Below are 17,897 nucleotides of genomic sequence, written 5' to 3'. Positions count from 1 at the left end.
CTTCACAGCCCAGTAAGCTTTGTGTTCCACCTCTACCAGAAGGTGACAAGCCTTTCTGTAGACTAGGCGGAATGGACTCATGCCAATGGGTGTCTTATATGCAGTTCGATAAACCCAAAGCGCATCTGCAAGTCTAGTACTCCAGTCCCTCCTATGAGGTCTGACAATCTTCTCCAGTATGCGCTTGATCTCTCTATTGGACACATCGGCTTGTCCATTGGTTTGGGGATGGTAAGCCGTCACCACCTTGTGAATGATTCCATGTTTCTTCAGCAAACCTATCATTCTTCTGTTATAAAAATGAGAGCATTGATCACTCACGATTGCTCGTGGTGATCCAAAGAGACAAATAGTATTATTCCTAACAAAAGAAACAACAACGTTAGCATCATCAGTGCGGGTAGGAATTACTTTCACCCATTTAGAAACATAATCAACAGCTAACAAGATGTATAAGAAGCCATTAGAGTTTGGAAATGGACCCTTGAAGTCAATACCTCAAACATAAAAAATTTCACAAAACAACATAAGTTGTTGGGGAATCTCATCCCTCTTGGATATATTTCCAAACCTTTGGCATTGGTGGCAAGAGTCACAGAAAACATTAGCATCCTTAAAAAGTGTGGGCCGCCAAAATTCGCAGTCTAAAATTTTTCTAGTAGTTCTTTGAGGACCAAAGTGTCTACCACTCTCAGAAGAGTGGCAGGCCTTTAAGATTGATTGGATTTCGGATTGTGGCACACACCTTCTAATTATTTGGTCAGCACCATATCTCCACAAATATGGGTCATCCCATATGTAATATTTGGACTCGCTTTAAGCTTGTCCTTTTGATTCTAAGAAAAATTAGGAGAAAAAGTACGACTAACCAAATAATTAGCTATGGGTGCATACCACGGAACCACCTCAGATATTGTTTGCAAGCTATCAAGTGGAAATGCATCATTGATAGGAGTGGAGTCACTTGTAATATGTTCTAGGCGACTCAAGTGATCCGCCACCAAATTCTAGGAACCACTCCTATCTTTGATTTCTAAATCAAATTCTTGCAGTAACAATATCCAATGAATTAACCTTGGTTTGGACTCTTTCTTAGCTAACAAGTACTTCAAAGCTGCATGGTCTAAATATACTACCACCTTAGTTCCAGGTAAATACGCTCGGAATTTATCCAAAGCAAAAACAATAGCTAACAGTTCTTTTTCAGTGGTAGTATAATTAGAATGTGCACCATCTAGGGTCTTAGAAGTATAAGCAATAATGTATGGATCCTTACCTTTGCGCTGAGCCAACGCCGCTCCTACTGTATGGTTTGATGCGTCGCACATGATCTCGAATGGCCTACTCCAGTCAGGCCCTCTCACAATAGGAGCTTGGGTCAAGGCAATCTTCAGCTTGTTAAATGCTTGCATGCAGTCCTCACTCAAGTCAAACTCTACGTCCTTCTGCAGCAAACGGGACAAAGGTAGTGCAACCTTACTGAAGTCCTTGATAAAACGCCGGTAGAAACCTGCATGACCAAGAAATAAACAAACTTCCCTCACAGAGGAGGGGTAAGGTAAACCAGAAATAACATCTACCTTTGTAGGATCAACAGAGATACCAGTATTAGAAACAACATGGCCTAGAACAATACCTTGCTTTACCATAAAATGACATTTTCCAAAATTAAGTACAAAGTTTGAACTAGTACATCTTTCTAATACTCTAGCAAGACTATCCAAACAAAGGTAAAACGAATCACCATAAACACTAAAGTCATCTATAAAAGCTTCCATACAATGTTCAAGTAGATATGAGAAGATACTCATCATGCACCTTTGAAACGTAGCCGATGCATTACATAAGCCAAAAGGCATTCTTTTATATGCATACGTTCCAAAGGGGCATGTAAAAGTAGTTTTCTCCTGATTTTATGGAGCAATATGGATTTGAAAATAACCAGTGTAACCATTTAGAAAACAGTAGTGTGATTTACCTGACAGGCGATCAAGCATTTGATCGATGAAAGGTAATAGGTAGTGATCCTTACGAGTGGCCTGGTTCAAACGCATATAGTCAATGCAGACCATACAGGAATTCTGCACCCTTGTAGCCATGAGTTTCCCATTCTCATTCTTCACTGTTGTGACGCCATACTTCTTCAAAACCACCTGTACTGGACTAACCCATTCACTATCCGAGATTGGATAGATGATGTCAGCTTCAAGCAGTCGGGTCACTTCCTTCTTCACAACTTCCATAATGGTGGGGTTCAACCACCTTTGAGGTTGACGGATAGGCCTCGCTCCCTCCTCTAGAAAAATGCGGTGCTCACATACTTAAGGGCTTATACCTACTATGTCCGCCAAACTCCACCTAATAGCTTTCTTGTTTCTTCTCAGCACACTAAGTAATCGCTCTTCTTGTTGGGAAGTAAGTTCCTTTGCAATGATAACTGGGAGCCATTGATTATCTTCAAGATAAGCATACTTCAGGTGAGGTAGAAGGGGCTTTAACTCAATTTTCAGCTCATGGTTTGGCACTTGATCATCCGAAATCACTGGAGGTGGCAAGGTGTCTTCAATATACTCAGAGGGCTTCCCCACACTTACACCTTGGACCATGTTCTTCTCATCTACTGCCTCTTGGTGAACTTTAGCCACAGTAACATCAATAATGTCACACTGGAAGATAGAGTGGTCTTCCGGTGGGTGCTTCATAGCTTCATCAAGGTTAAAGCTCACTGCTCTTCCATCTATCTCAAAAGAATAGGTACCCGAGAAGGAATCCAATTTAAACCAAGAAGTCTTTAAAAATGGTCTTCCAAGAAAGATGGATGAAGGTCTTCCTGAGTCATTAGCGGGCATCTCGAGAATGTAGAAGTCAATAGAAAACATCAACCCTTTAATGCTAACCAAGACGTCTTCCGCAATGCCAACTACCGAGATTATGCTCTTATCTGCCAACTACCGAGAATGTAGAAGTCAATAGGAATCGATCCACTGTCGGTTCTATTTGGTTCGGTTATCCATAAAGCAGCAACCTAAACGGTTGCCATTACTTCAGAACTGTACAGGCTGGTTATGTTGTTTTTCAGTCCAAAGTCGAAGCAAATCGAATCGGTTACACCCCTAGAACTAATATCCTTCTTCTTCAACGAGCAATCCTCAGATCCAGTTATAATAACCAATAACCCCCCAAATTCATCCTCAATTACAAGATACCAAAAATTTGTAACCCTAATTACCCAGAACAGTCATCGACAGTCAGATGAGTTACTTGTGACTGCCATTTGATTGATCTGAAAGTTTTGCCCCCTCTAGAAACCCTGATTGCAGATTTTGCACAAGAGTCAGAAGAAGGAAGAAAACACACATGAAGTTTTTCCACATTTTGTTCATATTTGGCATTCCTGTAACTTTACTCATCTACTTTGTGGATGGTTTAGAAGCTACAGTTTGAGGAAGAGAGACTGCTGGAGGATGGGAGGAACACGATTGCACCCTAGCACCTCCCCGACAACGATAATGAACCAAACCACAATGGGCGAGGTGCGTCGCGACAACAAGCCCGCAACTTGCGGCACGGCTTGGGCACAGTTTGTGGCAAGTGTGACGTGCTGCGGGGCACGGCTGACGGCTCCGGAGATACTAATATCAAAGTGAGGGCAAAATCGCCCCCTAGACAATCATAGCACTGCGTTTAACGTTATGTTCGATTTGGTATGCAAGAAAAAGCTCGCGACGAAAAACATTTTCCCCTATAATCATCGGGTTCACAATCATACTTACCTCTTGCTCTAACTACTATCATGTTTTTCTCCACAGATATAAGATAGAGGTATCAATGCTTGGCTCTTCAATTGTAATCATAAAAATTATGCTTTGTCTAAAAATTATTATAGCTTTAAATTTCTTAATTCATCATTTCTTTCTTAACCAACCACACATCTTTGGTAGCAATAAAATTAACACTTACACGTTTGTGTATATTTATTTCCTTTGCACTATAAATACAATGTATTAAATTCCAAAAAACTATAAGTACTTCTTAAATTCAAGATGTTGATAACACAATAATTATTCATTAATTTATATATTATAAACTATCCGTATAATACAATATTTAGCATTATTTCCAACATGACTAAACAATTCAATAAAAAAAATACTTCCTTAAATAATTTGAAACTAGTTTATTTTTAACTTCGACAATATCTTTTTTCATATTGTTGTATTTTTTCACAGATTTAACTTAAAAGGTAGACAAACAAAGTAGGACGACATAATATATGTTCATTTCTCTTCCTCTTTTTTTTTTTATTTTACTTTTTTCCTCTTTAATTTTTGGTTTCACCTCAACAATTAAGTGCGCTTCACAGCATTCATGCACACTTTTAATTTTTCTATCTTATCTCCATTGGATTTTATTTTATTGTATTCTATTTTTTTTATGTACATTGAGTATTTCTCATTATTAAGACCCAAAAATCACCTCAATACTCTAGTCAAAACCAACAAACGCAGCTGCATGTAGTAACCTTATCATAACCCATTGGGGTAGCAGTTTCACTCTAGGGACAGCTTCCCTTTTGGTCCGTTTTTCTCTTGCGTTTTTTTTCACTCCTTTTTTTTTTCCGACTACCTTTCTTTGGACTAGAATAATTCATTTTTCTCTCCACTCCTTACAAGGAGAAAACAATGACAACAAAGGATATCAATGGGCCCTTTTTTGGGGAACACGAGGTCTAACCCAACCGACCATTACGTTTGCACGGGCGTTATGTGTGGTGCTGTTACAGCTACTGCAAGCCAGCCATCAGGCATGAAGAGCCCCTACGTGACAAACCTATCGCGCCACCTTCCCCTGCCTCGACACCATAACCATGTGTCCCTCAGGAACTCACGCAAAAGGAATAAAGGAATCTCTGTATGCTCATTGATTTGTATCCTATAATTTTTCAAGAGGTAAATATATTAATATTAATAAGAGATATACATTATATCACGTTAACTAATTTAATAGTTTGTCAATACCTAAATAGTTTAAGAATGCTAATTTTGCTATATTTCCTTTTTAACAGATATAAATTGGATAAATATTTTTTAAATTAAATAGATGAATATTTATTTTGTAAAGATATTTACCTTATTCATATCTGAATAATCAGTTGGAAGTGTTATCATATCAGAATTTGTAGAAAAAAACTAGCCTAAAGAAATTTTTAAAACACAATGAGTATGTGAAAAAATTACATATATACCGTGCATACTTGACGTTAGGATTTTTGCCAGTAAAGAATGTCATAAAAACAGTCGCGTTGTAGATATAGTCTCTAAACTGACAGAAATCCCTTCGTACAAACGTTTTGGTTGTCACAAGTAACAAACCCCTTTTTAAAATTGATAACCGAGTATTGAACCTCGGGTCGTCTTCTCAAGGAATTACAGGGAGGTATGTTCTTATTATTGGCTATGGAGATTGTAAATTGGGGGTTTTGAGAATTTAGGCAATGGGCACAAGCATATTTTCAAAGCAATAAAAATAAATAAATAACTGTAAAATAAACTCTTGGCAAGGTATAAAGAACTGGAGGTCCTATCCCAGTTATCCTTATCAATTGTGATGAGAATTGGATTCTTCTCCCACTTTGTTAACCTCTAACTATGAAGGTAAGTTAAGTGGATGAATTAATTCCAATTTTCAATCAACAATGAGTTTGATAAATCAAGAGTTACCAATTATTTAACCAAAGCCAAAAGGATAAAAACTAAATTTACTAGAATAATAATATCCTCAGATTGGGAATAATAAAAAGGAACAATCATAAACTAAAATGCTTCAAATATCATTAAATAAAATATTCAAATCTTAACATGAAAGAGTTCATAAGCCAATTAGGCAACATATCTAATACAAGCAATGAAGTATCTGAAAATAGGAAATAAATATAAAGTAAAAGAACATTGAACCTGGGATCCAGAGTTACTCTTAAAATAAGAAGAAATCCTAAATCCTAAATCCTAATCCTAAAGAGAGAGGAGAGAACCTCTCTCCAAACTAGATTTAAATCATGGAAAGTGAATTATGAGTGCATGATTATGAAAGGATGCATTCCCCCACTTTATAGCCTCTAATCTGTGTTCTCTGGGCCGAAAACTGGGTCAGAAACAGCCCAGAAATCACTTCCAGCGCTTTCTGGTCCGTACAGGTCGCGGAAAAGTGATGCGGCCGCGTCGTCCACGCGGATTGGGTGTTGGCTAGGTCACGCGTCCGCGTGACCCACGCGTTCGCGTCGCCTGGCGTCGAGGCAACTATGACAAATTATATATCAAATCGAAGCCCCGGAAGTTAGCTTTCCAACGCAACTGGAACCGCATCGTTTGGACCTCTGTAGCTAAAGTTATAGCTGTTTGAGTGAGAAGAGGTCAGGCTGGACAACTTAGCAGTTTCTCCAACTTCTTGCATTCCTTCCACTTTTGCATGCTTCCTTTCCATCCTCCAAGCCATTCCTGCCTTATAATATCTGAAAACACTTAACACACATATCAAGGCATCTAATGGTAATAAGAGAGGATTAATAATAAGCAAATATAAGTCCAAAGAAGCATGTTTTCAATCAAAGCACATAATTAGGAAGGGAAATGTAAAACATGCAAATAGTATGAATAAGTGGGTAAAGAGTTGATAAAATCCACTCAATTGAGCACAAGATAAACCATAAAATAGTGGTTTATCAATACTCTAATTTTAAAATACCTCCTTAATATTGTACTTTTGTTTGAAAGAATTGATTATGGCCTCATTGTGACACAACTTCAAGACTGTGATAGAAATCAGTTGAAAAGAATTGATGTTCTCCAACTTGACAAAAATTTTGAAAAGGAATGTTCTATTTTTGAATTTACTTAACTCTTCAGGAAATTCAATCTTGTTTTCACCCTATATTGAATTGAATTGAAAAATACTAAGTGTCAACAAAAAATATTAATAAATAAGCTATAATGTTCACAATTAGTACGTAAAGATGATATTTTTTTAGTACCTTCATTATATGTTTTGTCTTCAGTTCTGCCGCAAAAATATTTAAATATTTACTACCAATAGTTTCATACACGATGAATGATGCATAGGATTCCTCATCAGCAACCTACAAATTTAGTAAAATCTATAAATAATGATTCAGTTTTGCATCTGGAGCATTTGCAACCATCTCTTTCTTCTTTCATAGACAAAGGACAAACATTGCAACTCTTATACCACCAAGACTTTTTCAGAGAAAAATTCTTCACTACTCTAATGTTCACATAAACCGTTTTATGAAATTTGATAGTTTAATAAATTAAAATAGTGTCACCAAATGATTACATTATTTACAAAATTCTGGCATAAGAAAATCTTAGAATGTAATCAAGTTACATAAAAACTTCTATAAGATCTCTAATCTCAGAAATTATTTTGTACAGAGTCTTATTTAAAAAAATCATCTTCTACTGAATTTGGAGCTCTTTTCTCAATCCGTGCAATTGGTGTTGGTGTTTCAGTTTCAAGCCATTATCCATTATTCAAACAAAATAAAATTAATGTTACAATTTTGAAGATGCAACCATACCGAGCTATACTTACGATGTAATGTAACTTTAATAAACCAAAAAATTCTAACATTTATCAGTATTGATCATCAACACAGAATTTTATGTTGTATTTGAGACTCCCATTTTTATTTGCATAATATAAACAATAATACTATTATACTTTTCAAAATCAAGACAACTTTAACAAATTATTTTCTAATGAGCTAAAACTAACACTATATTAATACATGCAAAAATGTAATGAAGAAGAGAATAAAAGTAAAAGATGAAGAAAGAAAAAATGAATGAATAGCAGTTTCAGAATAGCAAAAGGTCATATGGTAGATCCGGAGCGGTAAGACGCAGTGCCAGCGATTCCAGAACAGAGTAGCGAAGCACGTGATGGCGCAACGAGTTTGTTCTTTATGTCGTTGAGTGATTGTTAAGTTCGTTCACTTATTTGGATTTAGGGTTGTTTGTGGGGTTGGTATAACAGGTAGCAATTAAAAGCTAATTATATGAGTTTCGTGATCCTGGTCAGAAAAAGAAGAAAATTGCTAGATAGATTTAAGAAAGTAGGTGAGGTAGTTAAATGGGCGAGTTAGAGAGTTTTTATTGTGTTTGTGTTTGGGTTTAGTGGGTTAGGGGTTTTTTAGTTAAATGGAATTTTTTGGACCGTGTCCCATCCAAAAAAAGAAAGAAAAGAAGCTTTTCTCAATCAAATTTAATTGTGACGCTAAATAAACAAAATAGATAACAATTAATATTATTTTTTATTCTTTTATATTCAATATTTACTGTAAGTATAAAAAAATACAATGACTAGTGAATAAAAATATGAGTAAAAAATGGTTAAACCAATATGTTTAATAATACCTTTGTTAAATTTTGCGAATTGGAGATTAGTATGTATTCGGTTGTTTGGTGATCACGTAAATAATTGAATAATTAGATTGCAAGTTGATCTCACAGCGTGTACCATATTTTTTCCTCATTTCTAAATAAAAGAAAAAATTAAGAGAAATAAGTAGTAACATATAATAAAAAAGATAAAAGATTTTGTATGTGAATAAATAATTGTTACAAAACAAAATCTCATTGTGAAATATAAAATTTCTTATACCTCAAATCATGAAAATCAACCACAATGTAATGGCTATTTCTCCTGGCTTTTGACTATGATATAAGCTTTCTTTTTCCAGTCAAAAATCTAATAACATCTAATTAAAAAAAACTGAATTAAAAGCATTAAATTAAGGATAAATAAATAAATAATATAATAAATTACTTATAAATTAAATTTTTTTATCAAATTATTTTATATTAAATGATAAAACTAACAATATATTAATAAAATGATATACCTATAAAAAAATTACAACACAATTTCTAAAAAAAATCAAATCGATTAAAAATCAGGCGACTAAATCACAATAGAAGATATCTTGTGAATTAATTCACAAAAATGCTAGCTATGTGATTCGAATTAGTAACTTTGTATAAAGGTATAACTCTTTTGTTATTAAAATGAGACATATTTCTTACTCTATTGTGGAGAAACAATAGAATATATAACAATCAAGTTCACATGAATAATACTTTAAGAATGCAATTTTTATATATGTTTATTTCTCTTTTAAAATATTGATTTTTTTTTTTAACTTTTATCAACAAATTATTTTTAATTTTAGTTTTATCTATATATAACTTTTTTTATTTTTTATTTTTTAGATTAGACCCATTAAATTAAAAGTTAATAATTATCAATAAATTATAACTCAACATATAATTTTTTTATACTCACTTAAAAAATCATGAATTCAAATGTCATTATCTTTAATAAAAAATTAAAGACTAATAAATTATAAAAATTATATATATCATATTAAAGACATCAGTTAATAAAATTTAAATATAATTTATCTAAATTTAAATAATATAAAATATTAAAATTTAATTTTATTTTTTAATAATATTATATTATAATTTTATATATATTTAATTATTATCGAGTCAAACAATTTGATCACTGATCCATCAAATAAACTACTCTCAATAAACCAATAATTTTATGGAATCCATTACTGATTCGGTTTTGTTAACTATGAGAAAAGTCCCTCCATCACGCTCATTTTCTCACTTTCTCTTCACTTCCCCCTAAAAAACAAGAGTTCTTCACCCCCCCCCCCCCCCCCCCCCCCCCAAAACAACCCTAGCCTCCACCACCGCCGCCGTTCTTCACACTGCCGCCGTCCGTCGCTTCCAAGAGCTTCGTCTGTTCGTCGTGCACACTGCCGCCGTCCGTCGCTTCCAAGAGCTTCGTCTGTTCGTCGTGCTCCAGCCCCTCTCCTCATTCCCCTGTTCCTCGTCTGTTCTTCTCGCTGCTCAGTCGCGCTTTGCCCGCCGAACCCTCGTCGTGCTCGTCGCCTGGTCGCCGTCGTCCGTCGTGCTCTTCCATTCGAAGGTAATTGCTGCTCGTTCGTCGTGCTTCGTCTTTTGTTTTCTCATTTTTTTCCAGACATCATATTGAAATACTGAATGATTAGCTTTAGCTATGCTCACTGCTGTAGTTCTTCGTTTTTTATTTTTTATTTTTTTGTTCAGAAATCATATTGACAATCCTTAATGAATCCATTATATCAGCAAAGCAGTAAGCTCATCGGCTATCCTATCCACTGTATCACAGTATTGCCTCAAATAATAGCTTATATATCCCCTAAATTCTGAATTTTCATATTTGCTTTCTTGTCTATCTTGAATCGTCAAATAAACCTTTCATTCATTCTTCTTTGTTCCCAGTTTTCTTCTTTCCTGTAATTTGAATTCAACTTCATTTCTTTCTAATGCCTAATCTTGTACTCTTGTCACTTGTTCAACTTTGAATATATTTCATTCATGTCCAGAATTTTTGGGAGGAGATAGATGAGAGAATCAGATAGTATAGAGGGGATGGTGAAGATTTAATATACAGGAACATTAACTCTTCTTCTTGGAGTTTCTTTAAGTGGATAATTCTTCATTCTGATGACGTAGTTCTACACATATCACACTATTAACTGTGCTATAAAAGTGCAGGAAGATTCTTCAAAGCTTGACTCTAGCTTATGGTCAAATGATCTTGAAAAGTGGGTTCTTCCATGTTGATACTCACCCAGGAAATATCCTGATTTGTAAAGGATCAGAAGCAAGTCAGTTGCTATATATATATATATATATTCTTGTATGTTTTTAAGGTAGTTTTTATTTTGAGGTATTGGGATAGAGACTGGAAGACTGGAATTCAGTATCATGTTTGTTGGTGCAGATACTGGTACTAAAATTTCAGTCTCTGTTCCGAAAATTTCAGTATTTCAGTACTTCCAAAAAGTGGGGACACAGGAGACTGAAATTTTTGGAGATAGTGACTGAAATTTTACTAACATTTTATACTTAAAATACCTCCATTTTAATTAATGAATTCTAATTTTACCTTTTGTGCAAATTAAATTAGAGCTTCATTCTTATTTCAATCTGTCTCCCATTTTACACCAAATACAATACTGAGATTTATTTCAATCTCTATCTTTCAGTCTCTGTCTCTCTTCCAAATGCTACCTAAATGTTTCTTCATCTAAATATGCTCATATCTTTGAAATGTGATCTTCCTAGTTAAAATATTCACTTTCTTTGATTAAGTAAAAACTCGTGAAATAACTAGGTCCCTGGAAGATACAGGGTCCCCGTCGCGAGGATGGAGCAAAGACGGGGACGGGTTATGGAGAATGGGGGGCGGGGGGGGGACATGTGCCCATGGGAACCCATTGCCATCCCTAATCGCATTTAATCTTTTGAATGTGAACAAAATTAAAACTAGCTTGTTCTAAATTTTTATTTATGGGGTTACTGAATGCTGATGAACAGAATTTGTATTCCTGAGGTTGCTATAGAACTGATTTTTTATTTGGTTCTGAACTGATTTTTTTTATCTGATTTTTTGGCTCTAATTATGTAGTCTTGGTTCTGATTTTTGGGGTAGGGTTTTGGTTACATTCTGAGTTTCGGTAATGTCTATTTGTTCTTGGTTCTAATTATTTGGCTCTAATTTTTTATTTGGTTATGAACTGATTTCTAAATTTTATTTGGTTCTGAACTGATTTTATTCTATTTTTTGCTATTATTATGTGTCCTTGGATTTAGGGTTTAGGATTTCGATTCTATCCTGACTTGTTCATGTTCTAATTATTTGTTTCTATTTTTTTTTTGGATATTTCTGCAGTTTGATTGATCCCAGGGCAAGTGAGAACACGGGTGATTTAGAAGGTGAAACAGTTTAAAAATCGAAAAACCAAGCCAAATCAATCGAATTAATTTGGTTCAGTTTGGTTTAGATGGCTTAAAAAACCCGAACCAAACCAATCCAATTAAAATCGAAATGATTTGATCGGTTGGTTTTTCGTATCACTGCCAAACCAATCCGTACCACAAACCCCGTTGATGATGAATCGGCTAAAGCCAATTGCTCGTTCTCTGCGGCTTCGATTCCTCGAATTGCCTCTTGCCACCCGACTCATTGCAACTCGGTCACTCCAACACTCTCTGAACCAAGTGACTCGCTCCTCTTTCAGCGCTAGTTCTACTGCTGCACCTACGGTTTCTTCCCTTTCGTATCATCACTCTTGCAATTTTCGCTTTCCAAGCATTCATCACAGATTCTTCTTTTCTTCGAAACCTAGCTCAATTTTGGAGCTTGTTTCGGCCAACGATTGGTCCCAAGGGTTAGAGCTAGAGTTGGACAAGTGTTCCCCCTCTCTGACACATGAAACTGTTCTCTATATTTTGAGGAGGTTGGATAAAAATCCCCAAAAAGCTTCGTGCTTTTTTAGTTGGGTCAGTGAGAAACAATGGTTTATACCAAGTTCATCCGTGTATAGCTTGATTGTTAGAATTTTGGCCAATAAGGAGACCATGAAACAGTTTTGGGTTACTCTAAGGATGATGAAGGAAAAGGGGTTTTTTCTCGATGAAGAAACTTATGTGACGATTTCAATGCATTTTAAGAAGGAAAAAATGGACTCTGATTGTGTTGCTTTGAACCACTTCTATCATCGGATGCTGGAGGAAAATGCAATGCAAGGTCTTGTCAAGAAGGTGGTTGGGGTTGTTTCGGCATCAAAGTGGGGAGATGAGGTTGCGAACGGATTGGAGAAGCTTAACATTCAGCTGTCGGATAACTTTGTGATAAGGGTTTTGAAGGAGCTTCGAACTCAGCCTTCCAAGGCTTTCGAGTTCTTCCATTGGGCTGGGAAGCAATTTGGTTTTGAGCATAATACTATTACATACAATGCAATTGCAAGGGTTTTAGCTAGGACTGATTCGGTTGAGGAGTTTTGGAATATTCTTGAGGAGATGAAGAGTTTTGGTCATGAATTGGATATCGATACTTATGTGAAGATATCGAGGCAGTTTCGAAAGAGTAGGATGGTGGAGAATTCGGTGAAGCTTTATGAGCTTATGATGGATAGCTCATACAAACCATCAGTTCAGGATTGTGTTATCCTTTTGAAGAGTATATCTGAATGTGATTTTCCGGATCTCAATTTAGTTTTCAGAGTAGCTAGGAAATATGAGTCAACTGGGCACACACTATCCAAGGCAATCTATGATTCCATCCATAGGTCTTTGACAAGCTTAGGGAAATTCAGTGAAGCTGAAAAAATTGTTCACACAATGAGAAATGCTGGTTATGAGCCTGATAATATCACCTACAGTCAATTAGTGTTTGGACTTTGTAAGACAAGGAGGCTTGAAGAAGCATGTAAGGTGTTGGATGAGATGGAATCTTGTGGATGTATCCCTGATATCAAGACATGGACCATCTTAATCAAAGGGCATTGTGATGCCAAAGAAGTAGATAAGGCATTGCTTTGTTTTTCTAAGATGGTCGAAAAGGGCTGCGATGTTGACGCTGACTTATTGGACTTTTTGGTTGATGGTTTTCTTGGTCAGGAAAGGGTGGAAGGTGCTTACAAGTTGCTTGTAGAGGTTGTTAGCACGTATCGTATATCGCCATGGCAAGCTACATTTAAGAATCTGATTGAAAGATTGTTAGGAGTTGGGAAGCTTGAGAATGCATTTGACCTTCTTCGTCTAATGAAGACACACAACTACCCTCCATACCCTGAACCCTTTGTTTCCTATATTTCCAAGTTTGGGACAGTAGAAGATGCTGCAGAATTTCTTAAGGCACTGAGTTTGAAAAAATACCCATCTGTTGCATCTTACCTTCATGTTTTTGAATCCTTCTTCCGAGAAGGTAGATTCTATGAAGCCAAAGATTTGTTGTACAAGTGTCCTCATCATATTCGTCAGGACAGTAAAATCGCTGAACTTTTTAGTTCAAACAAGAGTCGTGCAGCCACTAATTGACACCTGGAAACTCTTTCTTTTTTCTAATATGCCTCATCTTTTTTCCAAATGATTACTGTTATCAACTCTGATCAAGCTGTTAGGTGGGTTTGGTCATTTGCTGGCAGAAGACCACTTGGATTATAAATATTTTGTCAGTTCAAGCTTCATACTTGCAATTGTAAGAGATGTTCATGTATGATCAATGATGTTATAACGACAATGGCAATTTTTGAAATGATTTACCCATTTCAGCGTGTATATCTTATTAACATGAAGGGCTCGTGTTACATTGGTCCCTGCACCTTAGGGAGTTACCTTGGCTCTTAAAATTATAAATTGATTAAAAGATTTATCTGAAAAACGGGTCTTCGGAATTCATTTTTTGAGTTAGATTTCCCCCCTAAAGCCCTAGTTAATTGGAGACCGGTGTCAACTGTCACACCGAGAAGTATTAACTAATTGATTTGCTTGTGATACTCCAGAATGTGCCAGGTTTCTCCGTTTTTTTTGCTCTCGTTTGATTGTAGTTACTTGGGGCTGATTCATGATAAGGTTGACCAGAACACACAGGTTAGTGATTTGGCACTGCTGATACTTACTAGTTAGTAGTTACTACTTTAAATGACAATTTTATGTAAATCTTGTGTGATCGATCTATTTGTTTAAGTGACCGTTATAAATAAATCTCGGCATTTCAACAACACTGAGTGTAGGAGAAATAGGTGACTGCTTTCACTACTAAGGTTTTATGAGTTGTTCTTTGTTATCAAGACACATTTTCTTAACTAAATTTGTTGCTTTTTTTTTCCTTTTTATTCCCTTGTAATTTTTCTAGTGGAAGAAGGAAGAAAACTAGAAAAGGCAATCAGCTGCTAGGATATTTTATATAATATTATATCATATAATCTTGGCATTTGATTTAAATGTTTCAGGTATTACGGTTGTTTGACATATATGTGCTTTCGATGTGCAGGATATGCAGCATATAATCTTGCTGAGCATGCGCCATTGCCATTGATATTCTGGATCACTTGCAGCAATTTTCGGAACTTGAATCTGATTAAAAGAGATTGATATGCAAATAAAAACATTTCAATTGTTTCATTATATTTCTTTAGTATTAAGTATTAACCAAGCATTACATAACAATTTTTTTAAAAGAATTATACTATTCTCCTGAGTTTTGTTTCTTCCATGTTATTTGACATTAGCGTATGTTTCAGATATCAGATTTAATTGAGCCAAGATGAAGGTTGTTGCTGTTAATAAGCATCATTTGTATTGTTTCAGTCAATATTGTTAGTTTTTAGATAGAGAATATTCATCTAAATATAACTCGTAGATATCATCAAAATGATTTATGCCTAGTTGCCTACTGCCTAGTAATTTTTATTTTTTTTTAAATAAAACAAAAACACTCCAAATAGCCGTATCTTCAGTAAATTAAAATAAAACTTGACAAGATATCTTTTATTTGGGTCATAGACTCAGCGTTCTTGTCAGTTACTCGGTCTTACTCTACTAAATAAGTGCTATTTAATTTTACTAATTTTGTCAGGGAAAAAAAAACCTTGAACTTTTGAAGGCGTTGAGTGTAATTTTCTCAAAATTTTGGAAGATACAGTTAGACACAGGCACACAGCACCTAATTTAATACTACTAGTGCCTTGGAACATCGGTTGAAATGAAAGTTGGATACACATTAATAAAACTTGCCAAATTGCCAGTTGCCACTAATGTTGACAATCACAAAAATTAGGATAACAATTAACAAAGACAAGAAAACACTCTTTCCCCCTTCAACCAGAAATGCAATATTTTCTGTCAGCCTCAGCTTATCCCTCTCCATTTGTTCACTTGTGAGGCTCAACATGGCCATGACATCATCATCATCATTATCATCATCATCATCACCATCATCATTATGAAGACTAAGATTTTCTCTCCTGCCCATAGTGGGAGCCATGAAGAAGAAGAAGATAGAGCCTTATCAGGAAGAACAACAGCACCAGCACCACAAACAAGAACAAGAAGAGTTGGAAATATTGAAAGCAGTGGCACAAGCCTGGTACAGCCACTCAGGAAGCTCTAAACCTATGAGTGAGTTTGATGCACGCAGAAGAAACTTCAAAGTGAAGCCTTCAAGGTTCAAGCTAGAAGCAATGAGGGACACAGGTTCTTCTTCTTCTTCTTCCTCTTCTTCACCTTGTTACTGGAATTTTCAGCAGTCACTTTGGGATTCATATGAACTTTGTGACAGTGTCAAGAGAATTGAAATGGGGTTGGATTTAGATAATAACCCTTTTGGTTACTTATGTGGTTCGATTCGAAGCCAACAGAATCGAAAGCCGGAGAGTAAGAATAACCTCAGAAACCTGTTCTCTCATTTTTCTTCTAGGCGGTTTAATGCTACCAAGAATGATGAAAATGTTAATTAAAAGATATAAACTAAAATAGTGCGCTAGTCCTTCTTCTTCAGAAAATCTTTGATTGTTATGCAAGAGAATAGCTAGTTTCAAATTCTGGCTTATTCTTAGTACGACATGACGACATGTATTTTTATTTTACATGAGTTTGATTGTGTTTGATTTGAGCATCAATGAAACAATAAAGCCATGGCATGCTAATTAAAATATGTGTATATATTCATTCATTCATTCAATAGTTGATAGATGGATAGAAAAGCAGTACATAAATAAAATCACATCTAGATTTGTAATAAGCAAACATAATGTCTCGTTAAGCAGCCATTTATTTCTCACCATCACACTACTGATCTTGGTGTATTAGGAAGCATATGCTATACGGTAACCTAGACACACTACTCAAGAAATAACTTTTTTAATTTTATGGCCTAAAGGTCTTCCAGGGGTGCAACTCAAAGCCACCCCTGTTCATCTTGGGATCAACATATTCATAGGTGGCTTCACCATCCTGATTGTCAGGGTTGGTGGTTCTTCCATAGTCTACTACTTCAACCCTCTCATCATCACGACGAGGCTGGAGAGGGTACCCATAGTTTTGACATCCCTCGTCTTTCCCATAAACAGTTGCCTTCTTGCCGAAGGCAACATGGGCACCGGGGTAGCGAGGGACGTCAGTTATTTCGCTTGGCGCCCTGCGCACTCTAGATATGTGTTCATGGTACTCCTGGGATCTCCGCATTTTTCTCTTTTTTTCCCCCTCACTGCTTGTTCTTCAGGTTTAAGCACGAGCACATGTGGTAATTGTGCTAGCACAAGGTGCAATTTATAGGCACATTTAGAGAGATATTAATGCACTATTTTATTCTCTAAGTTGATAAGATTGAATCTAATTCCCTGGCTTTTTGTAAATTTCAACAGTAGATTAGACCTGTAACTTAGATTCCGTTGCTCTACTTCAATGTCCGTGTGGCATGCCAAATAGCAGGGGGTGGGAGTGGGTGGAAAGAACTGAAACATGGAGTTATATTTAAACACAAATAATAATATTAGTAACAATAATATTAAATGGAATTGCATCTTTAAAGTTTTTTCTTGGTGACTAATTGCATCTTTAAAGTATTAACTACTTTTAGATTATTAATTTTTATTGCGTGAGAGTAATGATATACTTCTCAGTTCTCACTTTGTAAAATATGGTCGTAAATGAAGATTAAAAATATATTTTGTTTTAAAATCTATTTAAAATATTATATTTTACTAAAGAAAAATATTATAAGTCTCAAAAACATATTTATCATATTATAAAGGAAAAATAACAGATAGATTTCTGACTTTTTAATTTTTTGATAAATACATTTTTATAAAATTTAAATATAAAAAAAAATTTCTGACTAACAAATGGAAGACAATTTAATCCTTCTGTCTATTGTCTCTCATACACTAAATGAAACTGGCTGACGTGGTTGAAACGGTGTCCAGGTGTCCGTTACGGTGCCATGTTGGAAGGGGAATAAAGTTCGAAGGATAA

The 17,897-nt window shown here is 35.4% G+C and overlaps 2 protein-coding genes across 2 annotated transcripts; both read left to right on the top strand.

Moving 5' to 3' along the window:
* The first annotated feature begins 9,781 nt into the window (after positions 1 to 9,781).
* On the top strand, positions 9,782 to 15,200 carry LOC130951348 (pentatricopeptide repeat-containing protein At3g48250, chloroplastic). Its single transcript, XM_057880000.1, has 3 exons — positions 9,782 to 10,020; positions 11,812 to 14,513; positions 14,917 to 15,200. The coding sequence occupies exon 2, from the start codon at positions 12,030 to 12,032 to the stop codon at positions 13,959 to 13,961; it is 1,932 nt and encodes a 643-aa protein (XP_057735983.1). The 5' UTR covers positions 9,782 to 10,020; positions 11,812 to 12,029; the 3' UTR covers positions 13,962 to 14,513; positions 14,917 to 15,200.
* A 349-nt stretch (positions 15,201 to 15,549) lies between these two features.
* On the top strand, positions 15,550 to 16,576 carry LOC130951151 (uncharacterized). Its single transcript, XM_057879778.1, has one exon. It carries the CDS (start codon positions 15,908 to 15,910, stop codon positions 16,379 to 16,381), a length of 474 nt encoding a protein of 157 aa, XP_057735761.1. The 5' UTR covers positions 15,550 to 15,907; the 3' UTR covers positions 16,382 to 16,576.
* The last annotated feature ends 1,321 nt before the right edge of the window (positions 16,577 to 17,897 follow it).

Source organism: Arachis stenosperma, chromosome 9 (genome assembly GCF_014773155.1).
Source record: "Arachis stenosperma cultivar V10309 chromosome 9, arast.V10309.gnm1.PFL2, whole genome shotgun sequence".
Classification (NCBI taxonomy): domain Eukaryota; kingdom Viridiplantae; phylum Streptophyta; class Magnoliopsida; order Fabales; family Fabaceae; genus Arachis; species Arachis stenosperma.
Note: the sequence above shows the minus strand (reverse complement) of the source record. Positions and strands in the feature narration are given on the sequence as shown.

Coding starts and splice junctions, on each gene's coding strand:
- LOC130951348 (XM_057880000.1), top strand. CDS start 12,030: ATGATGAATCGGCTAAAGCCAATTGCTCGTTCTCTGCGGCTTCGATTC.
- LOC130951151 (XM_057879778.1), top strand. CDS start 15,908: ATGAAGAAGAAGAAGATAGAGCCTTATCAGGAAGAACAACAGCACCAG.